The sequence below is a fragment of the Suillus subalutaceus genome (genome assembly GCF_016647625.1).
Source record: "Suillus subalutaceus strain FC151 chromosome Unknown DFJ58scaffold_15, whole genome shotgun sequence".
Classification (NCBI taxonomy): domain Eukaryota; kingdom Fungi; phylum Basidiomycota; class Agaricomycetes; order Boletales; family Suillaceae; genus Suillus; species Suillus subalutaceus.
Window position 1 is genome coordinate 386641 of NW_024540264.1, and position 18206 is coordinate 404846.

An 18206-nucleotide genomic window follows, 5' to 3' on the forward strand; every position below is an offset into this window, starting at 1 on the left:
GAGTCATCTGTACAGTTGCCAAGAGTCGAAAGATGGATATCATAGTTTAGAGCGCCGGGATGAAGGACATGATTTCGTCGTATAGAAGTTCTGTAGACAGTTGAAGACACCAGCTATTGGGAAGACTGGAGTCACGTACCTTTCAGTTCAGCTTTGGTGAGGTCGTCTTTGAATTCTGAGAACAAGAACTGAGTGAGTGCACCGGAAAGATTCGAAAGAAACCCACGATCAAAGTCGAAGTAGTCTGGATCAAGGGATGCTACAACTGGTTCGTCCTCTGGGTCATGCTGTTGACCTGAGTTAAGTGTGACAGAGGGAATAAATATATTCGAACTTACATATGCAGCAAGATATGGATGGTTGAGAGCTTCATCAACCGTCAAGCGCTTTTTGGGATCGAAAGTCTAGAGAAAAATATACCATCGCTCGATGATTTCAAAGGAAGAAGGCGACATACCAAAGTTCTCTGTAGGAAATCGATGGCTTCGGGCGTTGCTTTCGGGAAAAGGGATTGAAACACCCGTCTTTTCCGGATTGGAAGAGCTCGGATATAGTCTCTTGATCTCCTTGAAGTGATCGAGTAGAACTCGTCCAAGGTTGGCGTGCCTTGGTACAAACGTTTATAATGCTATGCGTTCCAAAATCAAGAAAGGACATACCAATTATATCCAGGATAAGATTCAGCTGATGCGAGTAGTCACGCCCGGGGAACAGGGGTTTACCCGTCAACATTTCAGCAAGAATGCATCCAACCGCCCACACATCAATAGCCTTCGCAACCATGTGCGATAAGAGATGCGACCATCAGGAAATTGGGGGAGACTGACCTTCGTGTACATCTTAAAAGAAAGCATAATCTCTGGTGCACGATACCATCGCGTCGCTACATATTCAGTCATCAACCCAGCCTCCTTGGCGCCTGGGGTTGTTGCTTTGACGCTCCTCGCCAGGCCAAAGTCGCAAACTTTGAGGTCGCAGTTAGCATTGAGCAATAGGTTAGCCGGTTTTAGATCTCGGTGGACAATATCGGCGCTATGTATAGATTTGAGGCCGCGGAGAATCTGGTAAATAAAGTACTGGACAGCAACAATCAGATCACACCGGATTTCAGATGAGTTTCCAAAATTCACCTGACAATGATCGTCAGAAAGTTGTTGAGTCCGTATCACACGGTGAAGATCGGTCTGCATGAATTCCTGTATGACTTTCTTGGATTCAGCGCGCGACCGAAGTAGATAGATTGGATGAACTCACAGTACACTTCCTTGAAGTCTTCGAGTGACGGTGGCTTCGTTATATCTAATATAGAGATGATCTACAATCATCACTTTATGACAGGTCATCGATTGATGAACGAAGAACTGACGAACATTCTCATTGACACAGGTCTCCGAAAAGAATTTTAGGAGCTTCAGCTCTCGCAATGTTCGAAGGCAGAATAGCGTGTGGTCGAAAGGCAGGATCTTTTTGATGGCTACCTGTCGGCCAGTGGGTTTATGTGATGCAGCTACCACTGTTCCATATGCTCCTTCACCCAGACAGTGCAATATCTCGTAGTCGGGACCTTGAAAGTTGATTTAGCGGCATCTACAAGACAAGAGCCTGTGACTCACCGACTTCGAACCGAGCAAGAGGCTTTGTCCCCTTCACTTTGAGTGCAGGCGCTACGACCATTTTGATAATAAACCGGATCTACTATTAGTAGTAGGGCGTCAGAACTTTTGTAAAAGTGGCCTAGACAGAAAAGTCGTCACTTTATGGATGTGGTTGGAGATTCTTATACAGCTTACCACCGACCCTATGTATGCAATCACATCTGCGGTACCGGTGTGAAGAGGAATGATGGCCTAGGAGGTGCAGTGCTAGTAACGGGCAGTGTCACACCTGTCTCTTGAGCACCCGTCATCCGGAAAAAGCTGAGATAGGCCGCGTATCAGTAACATATGGTAGGTAGCATATCAATCACCATATGACTGCCAATTACAGGGGCCATCAACTCGGGCATAGCCTTGCAGTCGGGGATTCATTCGCAGGAAGGCTTTGCCAAGGCAAGATTCTGATTGGTTCCACAATTGTCGCATTTACGGAAGCGCAAGTCCACAGCCCAGGGCTGCCGGCTAGATATCACCTGTTATCATAGGACCGGGTAAATGAGGTAGTCTATGTCGATTTCACCGCACTCTGCAGTCGCTCTGGAAGGTATATAGGCCGAAAGTGGGTAGCTGGCGGCTCGTGGCCTGTCAAAAAAATACTGGAAATCTTTCGACTTGCTGCACTCGGCAGTCGGCTTTGTCGTTACCTGTGGCCAGTGCAAACGAGGTCAAGGGGTGCGATGTTCCTCCTTCCCTGGACCTTCGGGGATTTGGCGGTAATTCTCGTACAGGTATCAGCAAACGTGTCGACGTATTCTGCATAGACATGTGCAGATTGTACAATTGTAGCCGTGCTCGACTCTCACCAGTGCACCATTATTGATCTGGCAGAGAAACGAAAGGCATGCCGCATGTTACATCACACATATCTTTAGCACATCAATGCATCAAGGGCTGCAAGGGCTATGCAACCCTCTGTTGCCAGTGCGTCAATGGTAGACCGCCTCAGTGTCCTATCATGGAACGATTCCTCCAATATAAATTTATATAATTTGTGAGCACTGTTGCCATTTGACATTTGGTCATTCTTCCAATCTTTATCTTACATAGATCCTTAATTTGCTAGTTACCTTGACGCCTCGCACAGTTGATCCTCGTTGATCTCGTTTCAACGACTTGCAGTGTCGACGTGATGTTCGTTCGTTTTCCCATACTAGTAGATGATGGTATCAGATTCAATATCACGACGAACTAAAACGGCACAGTGGTACTCTACTAGGCAAGAGTACTATGTACTGCAGCTTAAGTATAGGCTCGATAACCAGCATTCCATCATGATTTCCAGGCGTCACAGGACGGCGTTTCAAGTTGGATATACATAGTTACATACTGATCGCCCAAGTCACATAAGTCTGTTAACGCCAAAGTAAAGTGCTCAATTGATTTGCTTGCTGCAACTTGTATGAGTTGTACGAGTCATAGCACTACTACTTACCAGTATCAGTACTCACCAGTACCAGTACTTGGTGAACGTGCCGAACGTAATGACAGCACTGGTGAAACTGTCAAGCGTGCACGTGGCCTGGTGGGCTCCTGGTTACTTCGTTTGCTATTCCATCTCGAACTCGAGACTGGTGCTAAATTAACAGTTGAGCCATCATGTCGAACGACCAGAGAATACAAGAAAATAACATATGAAAGCACAGATCTCATCCAAAGAACTACTCGTCTGCAGCTGCCATCGACTCCCTAGCTTTTTTCTCTTTTTTGAGTCGTTTCCTCTCCCGTCGAGCCTCATCATCCTCTTCTTTTCCTTCTTCCTTCTTTTCCTTCTTTTCCTTCTTCCGCTTCCTCCGCTCCGCTTTATCAACATCGTCCTCCGCTGCAGGTGCTTCTGCCATGGATACATCTGCAACAGATTCGGCCGCCTCCGACTTCCGTTTTCGTTTTTTCTCCTTCTCCTCTTTCTTCGGGGAAGTAGCCTCAGCAACAGGCTCTGCGACTACTTCCACTTTTTGAGCAGGTGCAGGGGCAATCGTGGAAGGGCCGGATTGCTAAAGAAGGAAGTGATTAAGACCCTCGAGCTGTTTTGAAAGGATCTCGCATACCTCTCGATTATAGTCCACGTAGTCCTTGCTCCATTCCGCAGGGGTTGCTTCATTTTTCTCACCATACTTGCCCAGTTTCCCCTCCTTAACCATTTTCTTTTTCTGAAGAGCCATAGGCCCAAGACCCCAACGGCGTGGGTAGGTGTCACGTTCCATGATACATCGTTTCACTTTTGCAACAACTCCATGATCACAAGTAGCAAGCTCAACTGTCGACATTTGTGCAATAGCCAGAGCTATAGCTTCGCCTGGCCGGAGATGTTAGAGAGATACCAGAATAAGTGGCTAAACTTAGCAAACCTTTTGTCGTCATCAAGACCACTTCCTCGTTAACTGCAATATCAGCTTCGTAGCGCAGGAGCCCAGGAATCATGAGCTTCGCGCCGTAGCAGACTGCATTGACCGCGCTGTCTTTCACAACAATGCGCTTATATCCCACGAGCAAGCTCTCCAGAGGCCGGATAACGCGGCGCAAGTACGATTCTGCACGTGATATTAGAATATATCCTGATAACGCGTGCAAGAACTTGCCATCTCGTGTGTTATCATACATCCACTGAGCATCCAGAACATCATGCATGGTCACAATGTCATCGTTTTCCGACATCGCACCACTCCTTACCCTCCTAAGCTCTTGCATGTGTCCGCCCACACCCAGCAAAAGACCAAGGTGAACGCAAAGCGTTCGGATATATGTACCAGCCTCACATGACACCCAAAATACGGCAAGATTACGCTTTTCATCGAATTCCAACAACTTCGACTCGTATATCGTTCGAATACGCAACTGTCGTTTCACAGCAGAGATCAGTGGTGGCCTCTGGAAGAGCGCACCGCTGAGTGTCTGCAATGCCCGAGGGAGGGCAGTGGGATCCGGTAGACTTGAGTGCAAGCGCAGCACGCATACATATTCCTTGCCTAAACAGCTTTGGTGAAGAGGGTCCCAGCTGAGCATCGATGTGTACTAACCTGCGCCTTGCTGGGACTTGACCAATCGCGTAGCGCGGTCAATACAAACAATCAAGCACCCTGTGACCTTAGGGTCAAGCGTACCAGCTATGTCCAGTTTTCTCAACACGTAGAATGCGCCTCAACCAGGCCACGACTTCGTGCGATGAAGGATTAGAAGGTTTGTCAAGATTGATCACACCTGACCTTCAAAGATCTCAGTATTCAGCGCAAAATGCACGTGGGATACTTACTTGATATATGAGACAAGGTCTCGTTTCAATGGACTGCTTCCAGACGGTATGGGTGTAAAATGACTGGAGCGAACCAGTAACTTGTCATAATTTTTGAGCAGGAGGGGCCATTCTGATGTGTCGAGTTTAGGTTGTGAACTCTCAGATTTTATAGCGAAGTCACCCTGCAGTTGGGCAGAGGCGACTTGCTCGCGAGTGAGCGTTGAAGTCATCACTTAAAAGTTTTGGTAGCGATCTAGTATCCACTTGAATAATTTCTTCGTTCAATCAGAGAAGAAATATCATGTGAGAAGATATTTCCAAACCTGAATCATCGGCATCTTCCAGAAACGTGATTTGGAACTGTACAGTTACATATATCACAGTAAACCTAATCTCTCGGTCACGGTTGTAGAAACGAACCTCAAGACTTCAAGCTTCCATCCCTCGTTTTCAAGATGGTCAGTCCCGGCACCGCTTTGCTGAGTTACCTTCTCAGTAGGCTCATGTCCTGCGGACTTCCGCTTGTTTTATCCTTTTGTTAGCCCAAAGCCGCTGGTGGAAAAGCCCCTGCTGTAAAGCACAAATTTGTGATCGACTACTCTCGCCCAGCAACCGACGGCGTCTTCGATGGCGCTGACTTCGAAAAGTTCTTGCACGATCGTATCAAGGTCGAGGGCAAGTCTGGTCAGCTCGGTGAAAACGTCAAAATCGTTCGAGATGGTGGGACATACTCTGTCAACACCAACTTATTATATTCTTACATATTTTGACAGGCAACAGCAAAATCACTGTTACCCTCCAACGTCCCTTTCTCAAAACGCTATCTCAAGTACTTGACGAAGAAGTTCTTGAAGAAAAACACCCTGCGCGACTGGATCCGCGTGGTCGCATCATCGAAGGATGTGTACGAGCTGCGTTTCTACAACATCGCGTAAGTGATTTTCACTTCTGAAAACATTTTATCTCACAAAAAATGCAGCCGTGATGGCGAGGAGGAGGACGAAGAGTAATCTCACCACTCCACATGTTTCTTGTTAATCATGTCTTATGGCTATGTCGTGACATCCCACATTTTTGCCATTGTCCCATCATCTTTTCTGGCTTCATGTGCATGAGTGCGAGTGCATAGGTTTTGACACAAGAAGGCAACGTGGATACATGATATTATTTTGGTCTACATCAGAGGCCGATAGGCTATATCATGGGAGTACATGATATTAATTTGGTCTATATCAGAGGTCGATAGGCTACATCATGGGAGTTTAATCATCAGCTTCGTACTCTCATCTCCCATTTCCAGTTTGATTTTCCCCAAAGCTGCGGTGGCAAGTTCATACCATAACACTTGAGACTCTGTCAATGGTTTGCCACGGAGTTGCAGTGCAAGGATCGTGGTTAAGTGCTGGCGAAGAATCTTGAGCGCAACATTAGCTTTGGCGGCGAGCTGATATCTGATTTTCCGATCAATGGACAACATGTTAGAGTGAATCTGGGTATAGTGTTATGATGTCAATGTCTGATTCACGTGGGGCGTTGTACTGACCTTGAATTCACTTTCCCCGCATAGGAGCACGATAGCGAGATCGTCGATGGGTCCAGTCTCCCAAGCATACATCTTCTTGGAGTGCCTGTAAACCTTTGTCAGTACTTGTCACCGTCATCATAATGTGCGATTACATGAGCGTGAAGTAAACGAGATGGTGAACACCAAATTCAGCGGGCTTCCTGCCAAAGTTAACGGAAGTAGGGTGAAAAGCGGCAGATTGGTTATTCGATATAGTGCGCATTTGCCCAGAGGAAGAGTCAATCGCCAGCACTTTAGGATAAAGTCCCGCAGTGAGAGCCGAGTTGATGAGAGCAATATTAGATCCATTGCTATCCAGAAGCGGCGGCACGTTCACGAAGCGCGTGCGGTTGCGACCGAAACGCGCACTGGATAGGAGCATCAGTAATGGGGAGGCGTTAGACACACTATTACATACCGGCTGAGTTCCCGAATGAAACTCCTATCAACAGTGATAAACGAAGAGTCGACTAAGAAGCTGCAACGAACTTCTCAGTCAAACAGTGATTATGTATCAAAACCATCATACCCTAGGAATTGTTGACGTAACTCCTCGATCTGCTGAAGATTCTGGTGGCTAAGGAAATTAACCCGACAGAACTTGCGCACGAAACTGGGATTCTCGGATGCTCTACGCCAACTCGAAAATGCATTGTGGATCGTCAAGAAGTCCGAATTATCTGAAAAGTGGAGGTAAGTTCATTTGTCTTATAGTGTAGTGCACAACTAACCAACGCGGAACGAACTCTTGGCACGGTCCGCTTCTTGCTCCATACCCATTGGTACTATGAACGGGGACTTGGAGCTCAAAGCAGCAGCAATTGTTAGCGCGGGGTCCAGACATCGGAACAATACCGCAGTGAGCAAGAATTTTCCTAGATGCACGTCTGTAGGCAACATGCTCAGAAGCCTACCCATCGGAGTGATGTCCTCTGACGGTGTGAGAGCGCGGACCTAAGCGACAGATGAGAAAGGTAAACACGAAGGTTCTGGTGTCGACAAACCTCGACTAGTGCTGAGATAGCTCTTTGCACATTGACTGGCGTAGGAGGATCCAGTGCGCGGGATAACACATCCTCGATGGAGGTACCAATTTTCACCTTCATAATTTTGATGCGCAGGGCGAGGTCTGATAAACTGAGCCGCATCATCTCTGGCAAAGGATGCTCTGCCAACTGAGTACAGGTTTTCAGCAAGAGACAGCCCAGGTATGCCCAAGTCTTACCAATGTATCATGACGAATCTTGGTGAACAAGTGGAAACATAGTCCATTCTGCACCCGTCCTGCGCGGCCTCTACGCTGAGCAGCATTACTTTTGGCAACGAACGTTTCGACCAAACGGCTGAGTTGGCGCTTTTCGTCAAACCTAAGGACAATCAGTGATTGTTGACTTCAAGAGGGAGGGGTATCAACCTCATCTCACGATGTTTGCCGGTGTCTATGACACAGGTAATGTCAGGAATAGTAATACCTGTCTCAGCGATGTTGGTCGCTGCGAAGGAGTAATGAGCAATGATGCTTGGCTTCGAGGAGCAGATGTAAATAAGAACCTATAACGATTTTACGAACTCCCTGGGGAGGAATGTCAAAGACTGCGCTCTGATTGTCGCTCGACAGCGTAGAATGCAACGGATATAACCTGAAGCTGTTTTCATCCCCAAATGTATGATGTTCGGTAAGAAGATCGTTCATACGCCGAATTTCCCCTAAACCAGGCATAAAAATTAGAACAGCCGCTGAAAAATGATGGCTCTTTTTGTCCTCAAAGCAGAGGCGTTCTAGTAGATGAAGAATCAACTCATAAGGAATCGCGCGCTCATCAAGAAGATTGACGGTGTTAATCGTTTGAGAAGAGTAACGCTTCTCCAGCCTCATAGACTGGCTTGAAATCTGCTGTCCGCCATCGACTAGCGTCTCTTCGTCATCATTGGCGTAGACAGTGTCTTCGTCCCATTCAAACCTGTTCCTGTTCTTGTGGGATTTATTATGTACTGATGAATTATTCGAGTAAGTGAGCGTATTGCAAGGAAAGTTTAGAAGCTGACTCACGATTGATCGCATAAGGTGAATTTTCCTGAATGGACCAATCTGCGTACTCTATAGCATCCTCTAAGAAGCGAACATCTACAGGGAAGGTTCGACCTGGGACATGTAATGTGGGGCATCCGTTGAAATAATTGGACAGTTTGTCTGCGTCCACTGTGGCCGACATGAGAATGATTCTGTGATGCACTTGGTCAGTGAACGGCGTAAGCTAGGGTGGGCGTGCTGACTTCAAATCCGACCTCTGGGAAAGAAGAGATTTCAGAACAATGAGAAGGAAGTCTGACTCAATGCTGCGTTCATGGACCTGTAAATTGCACGTATAAGGAGCCCGGGCTTCGGAGATAGCTGCACAAACCTCGTCAATAATGATGTGCTGCAAATAGCATTAGCTGCGTCTTTACCCTGATTCATGTTTTGCTCACCGTGATCTCATCAAATGCAGTACCTTGACCATTGGGGCCTGTGCCTCCCTCCAGCATACGAAGCGCGATACCATTCGTGACAAACGCTAGGCGGGTATTCCGCGTAGTATTGCTTTCTAATCGAATCGAATATCCGACAAGCGAGCTCGAGGTTCCAACGGCACCAGCAGAGTCGCCTAGCTCACGAGAAACTCGCTGAGCAAGAGACACCGCTGATATTCGACGCGGCTCCGTGCAGTATATCTTGCAAGGGAGGCCACGGGCCAGCTGATCCTCTAAAATGAACGCAGGAACTTGTGTTGATTTGCCGCTGTAAAACCAGAGGATAAGTAAGGTGTGCCTTTCAAGACGCAATGTCACTTTACCAGCCAGTCTCGCCACTGAGCACGAGGATCTGCGAATGGTCAAGAGTAGATAGGATGTCATCTCTATACTTCGCAATAGGAAGCTGCTTGCGGTGATACTACGAAAGTGAGGTTAAAAATGTGGATTAAACCTTCACTTATGGAGCCCCACTTACAAGCATTTCTTGATATGCAGGTCGCATTTGTCGCGCTCTGAAGTCCGCAATGATATGATCAAAGCCGGTGTCATTGCGAGGCGGAAGCCGAACTGGTGTGTAGTCTTTGGCTTCTGTGGTAACCCTCGTATTCTTCTCCATCAACTAGAAAGCAAAGCTCAGTGCGAGAAATAGGTATTTCAATGAGGAGCGTTACCATTGGATGAGCATCAATCTTTTTTTCAACAATGTTTCTCATATTCGCCCAGACTTGGCGATTGATCAGATCTTCCCGTAACTTTCTGTCTGTCTCAAGCTCATCCCATAAATCCCTGAAGACAGGCGGGAGTAACCGGAACGACGTATGGTTGGCTAAAGCACCAGAAGACCCGACCGCAAAGCCATCAGTGGCAGGGAATGTAAGAGCGTGTAAAGCAAGCGTTGCGACATAGTACTCTGCCTGGATTTCAGTATGACAGGCAATATCGCGCATGTTCCACTCATCCATCTTTTTCCCTCCCAGTTGACCGTAACACATGCGCGTTTGGCACGACTCGGCCCAGAAACAATACTGTAAGTGACCGCGGCGTACCGGTCAACCTTGAAGACAAACTCGGCTAGAAGTGTCTTCGGTGTTTTACTGGACCAGTGCTTGGGTAAGATCATGTCCCGTATGCGAATTATGCTCCCTCCCTCTCCAGTAATTTCGGAAGGAAGGGTATCCAAGATCTCAAGCATGCCACCGAGACCCTCCTCGTGTTGGTCAAAGATATCGGGGATGTCAGACGGCACAGGTATATCTTGTTTTTCAACACGCGGACCAACATTGAGGGGCTTTGACACTTTCTTCTCTTGTGCCACCGACAGCTCTGGACTCGATCCTCGTAATCTTGACTGGAGTAAAAGGGCGTCAACCCTAGCACGTTCTGACCGATATTGCGTTTCTGCATCTTTTTCATCAAAGAAGTAGTGCGACTTCAAAGCCATAAGCTTGTCTTGGAGACGCTGGACCAGTACAGGGTCACAGTGAGCCGCTGCCTTGCCTCTGGCAGTAAGATCTGTTATCTGCATCTTTATACGGACGTACTCCGCAACCAGGTCGTCTATATCAGGTGAACTGGATCTCGACGGAGAAGACCTCGTCGATTCGGCGGGAAGAATATCTCGAGATTTCAGCAAGTCTAAATCTGAGGCTGGCCGTTGTCTCGCCGGCACAAACACCGGAGCATTTGCATCAAGCTTTGACACAGCTGTCACTGCTGGAGAAAGTGGTAAGGGGGTGGATGGCGGCAAAGGACTTCTTGACGTTGGAGACTGAAGTTCTTTACGCTTTCTCCGAGGCACTTTCGAGTCGTCAAGGTCCTCAGCCACTGTTGACACGCGAATTAGAACTACAATTATAAACTTGAACAACAATCATCTCACCTCTCTCTTCAAGTTCGTCTTCCGAGCAGTAAATGTAAAGCTGCAAGAATGTAAGCGCTGGCTTGAGAGGTAGAGGATAGACAAACCCATTCGTATGCTTCCTCCAGATCTACTCCTTGGATTGCCCTGAGGCATTCATCTACTCTGTCCTGTGAAAAGCCTAACCTTCTCAGAACACCATAGGTAATTCCAAGTCGCGTCACTAGTTTCTCTTCCGTCTCCTCTAAAAGTTTTCTCTCGCCTGTAAAGAACGGTAAGGCGCCTATTGTGACAACGGGTTGCAGGACACCAGCTCACACTCAGGGCTCTCCCAATATAATTTGAAGATGCGCTCTACTAGAGCAGGATCAACTTGCAATGAAGGCAATGTCTTAGAGAACCGCCGGTCAACTTCAATAGCCTTGATAAAGATAGACTGATCAGCACGATTTCATAGCGACTGTGACACCAAGTATCATCTACCTTGATGGTTCTGAGCGTCTCTTTCTCCGTTTTCTCCTGATACTTATCGACAAGGTTCTGCAGTGACTGTTCTTCTACTTTATCCGGGTCGAAAGAGTGGTCTTGAGGAGCATTGGATTGGACATGAGCAGCCGTGCTGGGGTGCAACGCATCACTTGTCGGGGCCTCTTCAGCTGCAGTATCGGTGATCGTATCGTCTGTATTTTGTTCGTTTTCAACCACTTTCTTCGGCACTGATGTTGTCGCGAATCCACGCGCAACTGGTTTGAGCTGCGATTTCTTCTTCTTCGCCATCTCCACTCCCAGTACAAACGATTGATCAAAGCACCTCTCTTCGTTTCTCACTCAACACGATATTTTCCTTTCAACGTTGATCGTTGTTTTCTGCAGAGATTGAGAACTTCGAGAGGATATGGGTTTAAACCGTGAATTATCAGATTCAGCAATCAGGGTTATCGGTGGAGACAACTGAAGTGTGTACCAGGATATTAATGAAGTTTTGCTGTTCAAATGAAGGTGCATGGGGGCCAGTCGATGTAGGATCAATTAAGAGCTAGGCCTCGTTGTAGTGCAAAAAGACGTATAGTACGTGACTGACTTGTGCAATTGGATACATGTCTAAGATTTCTCACGCTGATCATGGTTCCACATAAATAACACAGATTATAAGGACATGCAATAAGTAACTAGTAAATGCCAGACCTACATTGACATACGGACTTGAATTAATCTACAGAAGTTGGTAATGTGCGTGAACAAAGCAAAGCAAGGTAAAAGCAACAAAGATAGAAAATCACTCAGCGTCCACAGCAGGAGTCACATCCCCCGTTCCAGGATCCTTCTTTCTACTCCCCTTTCCGGTCGTTTTTCGCGGACGTGCCGCACTAGCTTTCCGCTTCTTTCCTTTAGCTGGTACCGTTGTTCCCTCCTCTTCTTCCCCGCCCTCAGGCGGTGCAGCGGCACCATTGTTATTGCTGGAATGGCCAAAGAAGTCATCGCCTTCTTCATTCCAAAGATCTCGCATAGTATCACCAGAAGGGCCCTCCGAAACCCCTACAGCTTGTTTCCCTGTTTTCTTCGAAGAGGATCCCGAAGTATTCGAACTATCAAGGTTTGCGAGCTGGTCATCACTGAGGAGAAGCTGGACAATTTCGCTGGGTTTCGTGACGTCCGTGAAGTTTTTGTTGCCGACAACGATGTCTTGTACCTGAAAGGACATCAGTTGAACGTCCTGCACTTCAGGGATAAAAATAGCTTACATCTTTCTTGACACGAGCTAACTGAATGATACGCTCGTCGATGGTGCCTTTCGTGATCAGGCGATAGACAGTCACTTGGCGCGTCTGACCAAGACGATGAGCGCGATCCATGGCCTGCGCATCGTTTGACGGATTCCAGTCGTGATCGTAGAAGATAACAGTGTCTGCTGCAGTCAGGTTGATTCCGAGACCACCCGCGCGAGTACTTAGAATAAATATGAAGATATCCGAGCTAGAGAACATTGATCAGGGTCGAGGATATACAGCCTAAGTCGAACACTGACCGTGTCTGCCAATCCATCACCATATCTCGTCGATCTTCCAGCTTCGATGAGCCATCGAGACGTAAGTACTTGTACTGGCGATAGATCAGATATTCCTCCATAAGGTCCATCATACGAGTCATTTGGAAATATATCAAGACACGATGGTCGCCCGCCTTGAGTTCCTGAAGGAGGGCATCTAACCGAGCGAGTTTAGCAGAGTCATAGATAAGTCTCTTCGCCTCTGGTATTTGTATGCTTGAAGACGGTAGCTGGTCTGAAGGCGAACTTCCGACAAGTCCTGCCGAGGACAAAGCAGGAACTAGGGTGTGGTATGCCCGATCAACGGTAGGCGAATCCCTGAAGTGCTGAGGGAGACCGTAAATTGCCAGCGATTCGATTGGTGCCTCCAGTAATTGTACTTGATGCTCTATGAACGTCCGATCCGTGCAGTAAAGAGAAATTGGAGGTGCTACAGCCGGCGGCACAAACCACTTCAAGGCCGGTCGAGCTAGATTGGACCCCTGCCAAGCTGTTAAAGATATATCGAGAAGATGTGGCAGGCCTTCCGCGGTATCCAGGCTCAAAGAGAGACGGGGGCTTATGCTGAACGGATGTGCGCAAGTATGAGCTGCAAATTCTGCTTCCCTATGAAAGCGGTCAGTGGGACGTTGAAAAAATAGTCATAGTTAGCTTACGATGAAATCCCTCTGTCCTCAACAATCCTGTTTTCTTCCTCAAGGGCCCGAAGCCAATTGCGCATGAAGGAAGACACCTGAAGGCCGTGGACATCACTTGGTGTGGCGTTCAGGAGTCGAAGAAATGCGAACGCAGGTGAACCTATAATACGTTACATCCAAGTGGCAGCCACTCAAGCACCATCACATACCTTCAACATCGTCGAACGTCGAACGATGTATCCACTCCGTCGACCAAATATTGAAAAGGGTACTCGTGCAGTCCGATCGCCTACGCAGTCCAGACTTTTCACAAGGGACATCTATAAGCCCGCCATCTTGGTGGAATAACGCCGGAATTTGGTACTCAATAGGGTTATGAGTCGAGTAAGGAAGGGCAATGAAATCGCCTTCACGGTTCAGCGGACCAGATTGACCGAAGCGAGAGAATGAGAAGGGAGCTACCACGTCTGCACGTTCAAAGAGCTCGGGATGGTTGCAAACCTATATTGAAGCAAGTTGGTCAGTGTTAAGAAATGATAAGACCAGATCTTACACACCTTCCGGAACTGCATCACGAGGTTCATTAGTGATCGAGCAGAATCAGCATCCCCTATGTTCGCGGCCTTCTCTAATAGATCTACCACAGATACATTCGCCAGAAGTGCACGATAGAGAGTACGTTGGCGTGATGACAGGTCAACGTAATGATCGATCTCAATCTGGGTAAGGTAAAATATGAGCGATCGCTCCTCGGTGAGTGAATTGAATATAAACCTTCTCGCTCAATTCGTTTTGAACATGTCGTTTAACTCGCCGTAACATGAAAGGCTTCAATATCATGTGCAACCGCCGTAGTTGACGTTCATTCAGCTTGCTGCCCTTATTCTCTGCAGCGTTCTCGATATCCTTTGAGAACCACTCGTTGAACTCGTCGTGGGAGTCAAAAAGACTGGGCATGATAAAGTGGAGCAATGCCCAGAGCTCTATGTGGAGATTAGTAAGTAGTGATGCTGTTGCTCTATCTCACTCGCCTTGCATTGAGTTTTGGATTGGTGTGCCAGTCAAAAGCAAACGATTGCGACATTGGAATCCGAGAAGTGTTTTCCATCGCACACTAGAGGCATTCTTGATATTCTGAGCTTCGTCGAGAATCATGTATTGCCATTTCACGCGCTGGAAGTACTGCTGGTCTTGAGTAACCTAATACAGGAATTAGCACAGCTGCAAACATTATGCGATTGCAACTGACCAATTGGTAGCTTGTAATCAGGACATGGAATGGTGCGTCCTTGTCATAACTGATTTCTTTTTTGCTCCAGAACTTGCGTAAGGTGGTTCGGTCTTTGACGTTCCCCCAATAAGGCAGGGCTTTCAGACCAGGCACAAAGCGAGTGATCTCCTGTTGCCAGTTGTGCAACTGTAGAGGCTGGTGCGACAACCAAAAATGGCCCCCATATGTCGTGTACCTCAGCAAGGTACGCAAGGAGAGATATCGATTGCACGGTCTAAGGTGCAAGGAAGTGTAAGGCGAGTTGCGCGGTATTCTCATCAATCTCACCTTTCCGAGACCCATCTCGTCAGCGAGAATGCCGTTGATACCTTGTTCGTACAACGTAGCAAGCCAATTCAGACCTTTGAGTTGGTACTCCTTTAGCTGCGCCATGAGCATTTTCGGTTGCTTGATCTTGAGTTCTCCAGTTAGTGACGTTGGATTCTGGAAGTTGAGTTCATCGGAGTCCACTGTGTGTACACCATTATCAATCTCTTTAGCCTGAGCATCCAGGAAGAACTTACAATCAACCAAGGGCGTATTCGAAGTGCCTGAGAGCCCCGACTCCTCATCGTCCCTGATGTGAGCCTGAGCCTTGGCGAGTCTCAAAGCCTCGTTCGTTTTCCTGTCGAGTGCAGCTTGCGTGTCAAATTGCTGAGCCCTTTGTCTGGCAAGAGCAACAGCTTCCTGAGCGTTATGCCGCGCATGTCGGTGAAGGTTGGTTTGGTCCTCTGATTATAAAGTTCAGCCTCCAAATGGTCAAGATACGGATAAAGGAAACTGACCGTCATCAAAGTCAATCTCTCGAAGTACTGATGGGTCTACGTCTTCGAGAGTAGCACCCGCTGGTGTCGAGGTTTCAGGAGTATCTCCTTGTACTTCAGAAGCTGAGATCTGAGTGTCAGCAAACAGCCGCCAGAGCACCGAAAAACAGGACTCACTCTTGAGCTTGTTACCGACGAAATGGCTGTACAACTCAGTTTGACTGATCAAGAACTCAAGTTTGCGTGCTTGACGCGCCGCCTCCCTTTTCTCTTCCTCGACCTTGGCCCTGTCAATGGCCTCTTTCTGTTCGCGTTTTCGGACGTCCCTCTCTTCCCGTTCATTCTTCTTCCAGAAGACTAACATCTCACGCATCAAGCGTTTGCCTTTTGCTTGAATGTCCTTTTGAGCTTTTGCGGTCTTCGTGAAAGGCCGACGTGCTTGGATGGATGATAGCGTGGCCAAGCGCTTGAGCTGACCTTGACGAGCCTGGTAGCCCATCGCGGCGTACTTGTACACCTGTGCAACGAGATGAGAATGCAAACATAACGTAATGCTACATCCGCGCATACCTTAGCGACGTCTCTCCGAGCGATGTTTGTCCAAACTTTCTTCTGGGCCTCCTCCAAATTCTTCAAGCGTTTGGCCATAGCATTCTCATCGATCTTTTTAGCGCGCTTCAGAGGAGGAATGATCTCGTCTAACTCATACACGACAGAAGTTGCAGTGAGCGCAGGCGATACAGGCCTGGATGCCGAAGGCGTGATGTCTCCAGCGACCGATGCTCCAGCGGAGCCAATGCCAAGGCCCCCCAGAGTATCAGGTGGCAAAAGCTTCTTCCCGCCACCACCCCTCTTGCGACTTTTGGGTGTTGCACTCGGTACAACACTGTCTGTGCTCGCTTCCCGCAACTGACTCTGTTTGCCCTTCCCTTTCGCTTTTGATGAAGATAATTTAGAAGGGCTGATCCCGCCGATAGATCGTTCGAACTCGTCAGCGATTGAAGCAGAGTCTTTGTCGACCTTCCGTTTCTTCGCTGCAGGCTTGGTTCTGGATGAAACAGGGATCTCAAGGTCACTGCTTTCGTCTGAATCTGCACCATCTGCACCACGCTTGAGTGAGTCCTTGTGCTTCTGATTGCGACCGAGGTAAGACTCCTCAAACAAACGAGCCGCGTCTTCTGCACCAAATCTAGACGAGCCAGGTTCGTAGTTATCCGGTGCTCCATAATCATATGCATCGGGAGGTGGGGAAGCGTGAATAGTGGACAGAAGTTCCTCTTCAACAGAAGGAGGTATCGGCGGGGGCGTTGGAGGCGGAAGGGGCATCCGTGCAATGCGGGATACATAGTGGCGCGACAGTGTCAGCGCCGTGCTGGAGTTGCGTTCCTATGATAAAATGTGAATCAACCGACGGGAAGTTAGACATGGAACTAACCAAAACGCTGGCATCAAACCACGATTCCACTTTACGCTGGCGTAAATGTGTCTCTATGATATAGTCGGAAAGGTCGCCAATCCATACTTCCTCACAGTCCGAGAGGTCGGAAGATGCCAGACGTCGTTCCTCTTCAGTTTGATGGTACTCCCGTGCAGCTGGTGCAGGATCTGCTCCCTCCATAAGAGGCGACTCGGGACGATTTGCCTTTGCACGAGGAGGATTTCGACGGGGTGCCTAGGGGATAAGAATAGGAAGGTGAGTAAAACCAAATTGAGCTGTATGTATATCTGATGTAACTTACGCGCTTTACAATTGGAGGTTGGTAATCGGGGTCGTCATCTGGGACCACAGCCTTTCTACGTTTTCGCGGGGTGGGTTCGTTTTCGCCTTCCTTATAGTAAGCGCCCACGGAAGATGCGCGCGGTTCTGAAGGTGGGGGCTGGTGTTGTCCATCCCGTTCACGCTGAGAATAATAGTTACCTCCTGGACCAAGAGGAAAGATCTCTCCCTGAACATAGTCACCCGAGTATGGATCCCAACCTCCGGTACCCTGATAAGAGGATGTCTGGTAAGAATATCCACGAGGAAGTGGTGGTTGCTCTCCGAGAGGAGTTAGACTCCGACGAAGAGTTTGAGGATGAGGAGACATGACTGTGGCTCGGGAGAGAGGGGACACGTCTGCTAACGAAGGATCGATGCCACCAGTACGCGAGGAAGAGGATTTTCTCGCCGGGGGTGGTTCGTCGTTGAGAATTCGGCTGAGTGACATGGAGAAACAAAGTAGCGACAAGTAAGATGCAAAGAGAGGAAGAAATAATGAGGCAGTAGCCGGCTTTAGTTTTGTAAAGACAGGTCGCCTCGTGGGACCAGGGGATGTAAAGAGAAGGACGCTGTGGCAGTCGAGCTAATGTCCGAATATTTCTTCAGAAGCTAAATAAGGGTGGTTGTTGCACTCGACGTTGACGGTGATGAGCACAAACTAAAGATTTTCGGATGAAAAAGTGAGCTCGTTGTGGATGACGAGGAAGAGTGTTGCTGTGCAGATTACGAGGAGAGACAAGGGAGTGCTGTGACGGGAAGTTGGACTGATTTGACGTGGTATATTTCGTTTGCGGTTGGATTTAGCATTCTTGCCTTTTTTGTATTCCCTGTTCCTTCCTTGCTGTTCTTGGCGGACGAGCTTCTCTCTCCTACATATCTATCAGATCTTCACACCACCCGCAGTATGC

At 48.0% G+C, this 18206-nt stretch overlaps 5 protein-coding genes across 5 annotated transcripts; 1 reads left to right on the forward strand and 4 right to left on the reverse strand.

Annotated features, from left to right (window-relative positions):
• Window positions 1-46: 46 nt before the first annotated feature.
• DFJ58DRAFT_723787 (CMGC MAPK protein kinase) lies at window positions 47-1674 on the reverse strand (the record flags this gene model as incomplete). Its single annotated transcript, XM_041385050.1, has 10 exons — window positions 47-90; window positions 140-287; window positions 339-404; window positions 458-606; window positions 660-771; window positions 828-1076; window positions 1131-1204; window positions 1255-1315; window positions 1371-1564; window positions 1614-1674. The coding sequence occupies 10 exons, from the start codon at window positions 1672-1674 to the stop codon at window positions 47-49; spliced, it is 1158 nt and encodes a 385-aa protein (XP_041248172.1).
• A 1519-nt stretch (window positions 1675-3193) lies between these two features.
• On the reverse strand, window positions 3194-5148 carry DFJ58DRAFT_768350 (putative rRNA pseudouridine synthase). Its single transcript, XM_041388945.1, has 7 exons — window positions 4903-5148; window positions 4779-4855; window positions 4670-4756; window positions 4232-4618; window positions 4001-4183; window positions 3701-3948; window positions 3194-3646 (listed from the first exon to the last, which is right to left on the reverse strand). The coding sequence occupies exons 1-7, from the start codon at window positions 5112-5114 to the stop codon at window positions 3314-3316; spliced, it is 1527 nt and encodes a 508-aa protein (XP_041248173.1). The 5' UTR covers window positions 5115-5148; the 3' UTR covers window positions 3194-3313.
• A 191-nt stretch (window positions 5149-5339) lies between these two features.
• On the forward strand, window positions 5340-5894 carry DFJ58DRAFT_723789 (60S ribosomal protein L22; the record flags this gene model as incomplete). The annotated part of the gene is made up of 4 exons (XM_041385051.1): window positions 5340-5379; window positions 5434-5594; window positions 5658-5815; window positions 5864-5894. The coding sequence occupies 4 exons, from the start codon at window positions 5340-5342 to the stop codon at window positions 5892-5894; spliced, it is 390 nt and encodes a 129-aa protein (XP_041248174.1).
• A 242-nt stretch (window positions 5895-6136) lies between these two features.
• DFJ58DRAFT_860367 (P-loop containing nucleoside triphosphate hydrolase protein) lies at window positions 6137-11925 on the reverse strand (the record flags this gene model as incomplete). Its single annotated transcript, XM_041394011.1, has 22 exons — window positions 11304-11925; window positions 11139-11241; window positions 10928-11082; window positions 10842-10881; window positions 9917-10786; window positions 9634-9872; window positions 9438-9581; window positions 9283-9380; window positions 8918-9227; window positions 8851-8868; window positions 8723-8799; window positions 8499-8671; window positions 8000-8440; window positions 7863-7941; window positions 7674-7815; window positions 7453-7623; window positions 7180-7402; window positions 6978-7128; window positions 6867-6926; window positions 6562-6816; window positions 6428-6512; window positions 6137-6373 (listed from the first exon to the last, which is right to left on the reverse strand). The coding sequence occupies exons 1-22, from the start codon at window positions 11595-11597 to the stop codon at window positions 6137-6139; spliced, it is 4365 nt and encodes a 1454-aa protein (XP_041248175.1). The 5' UTR covers window positions 11598-11925.
• DFJ58DRAFT_768360 (SNF2 family DNA-dependent ATPase) lies at window positions 11912-18084 on the reverse strand. The gene is given in 17 exon segments (XM_041388946.1): window positions 11912-12510; window positions 12563-12794; window positions 12847-13473; window positions 13524-13665; window positions 13715-14006; window positions 14063-14224; window positions 14280-14488; window positions 14537-14705; window positions 14755-14922; window positions 14942-15010; window positions 15064-15245; window positions 15300-15506; window positions 15561-15662; window positions 15717-16056; window positions 16110-16925; window positions 16975-17211; window positions 17279-18084. 17 exon segments carry the CDS (start codon window positions 17744-17746, stop codon window positions 12097-12099), a joined length of 4836 nt encoding a protein of 1611 aa, XP_041248176.1. The 5' UTR covers window positions 17747-18084; the 3' UTR covers window positions 11912-12096.
• Between the last annotated feature and the right edge of the window lie 122 nt (window positions 18085-18206).

What these genes read in the sequence shown, in the direction of transcription:
- DFJ58DRAFT_768350 (XM_041388945.1), bottom strand. Translation starts at nt 5,114, where the DNA reads ATGACTTCAACGCTCACTCGCGAGCAAGTCGCCTCTGCCCAACTGCAG. An exon ending in CAAGTCCCAGCAAGGCGCAG is followed by an intron (nt 4,619 to 4,669) that starts GTTAGTACACAT and finishes AAAGCTGTTTAG; the next exon opens with GCAAGGAATATGTATGCGTG. An exon ending in GGTCTTGATGACGACAAAAG is followed by an intron (nt 3,949 to 4,000) that starts GTTTGCTAAGTT and finishes ATCTCCGGCCAG; the next exon opens with GCGAAGCTATAGCTCTGGCT.
- DFJ58DRAFT_768360 (XM_041388946.1), bottom strand. Translation starts at nt 17,746, where the DNA reads ATGTCACTCAGCCGAATTCTCAACGACGAACCACCCCCGGCGAGAAAA. An exon ending in GAATACGCCCTTGGTTGATT is followed by an intron (nt 15,246 to 15,299) that starts GTAAGTTCTTCC and finishes GTGTACACACAG; the next exon opens with TGGACTCCGATGAACTCAAC. An exon ending in AATCCAAAACTCAATGCAAG is followed by an intron (nt 14,489 to 14,536) that starts GCGAGTGAGATA and finishes ATCTCCACATAG; the next exon opens with AGCTCTGGGCATTGCTCCAC.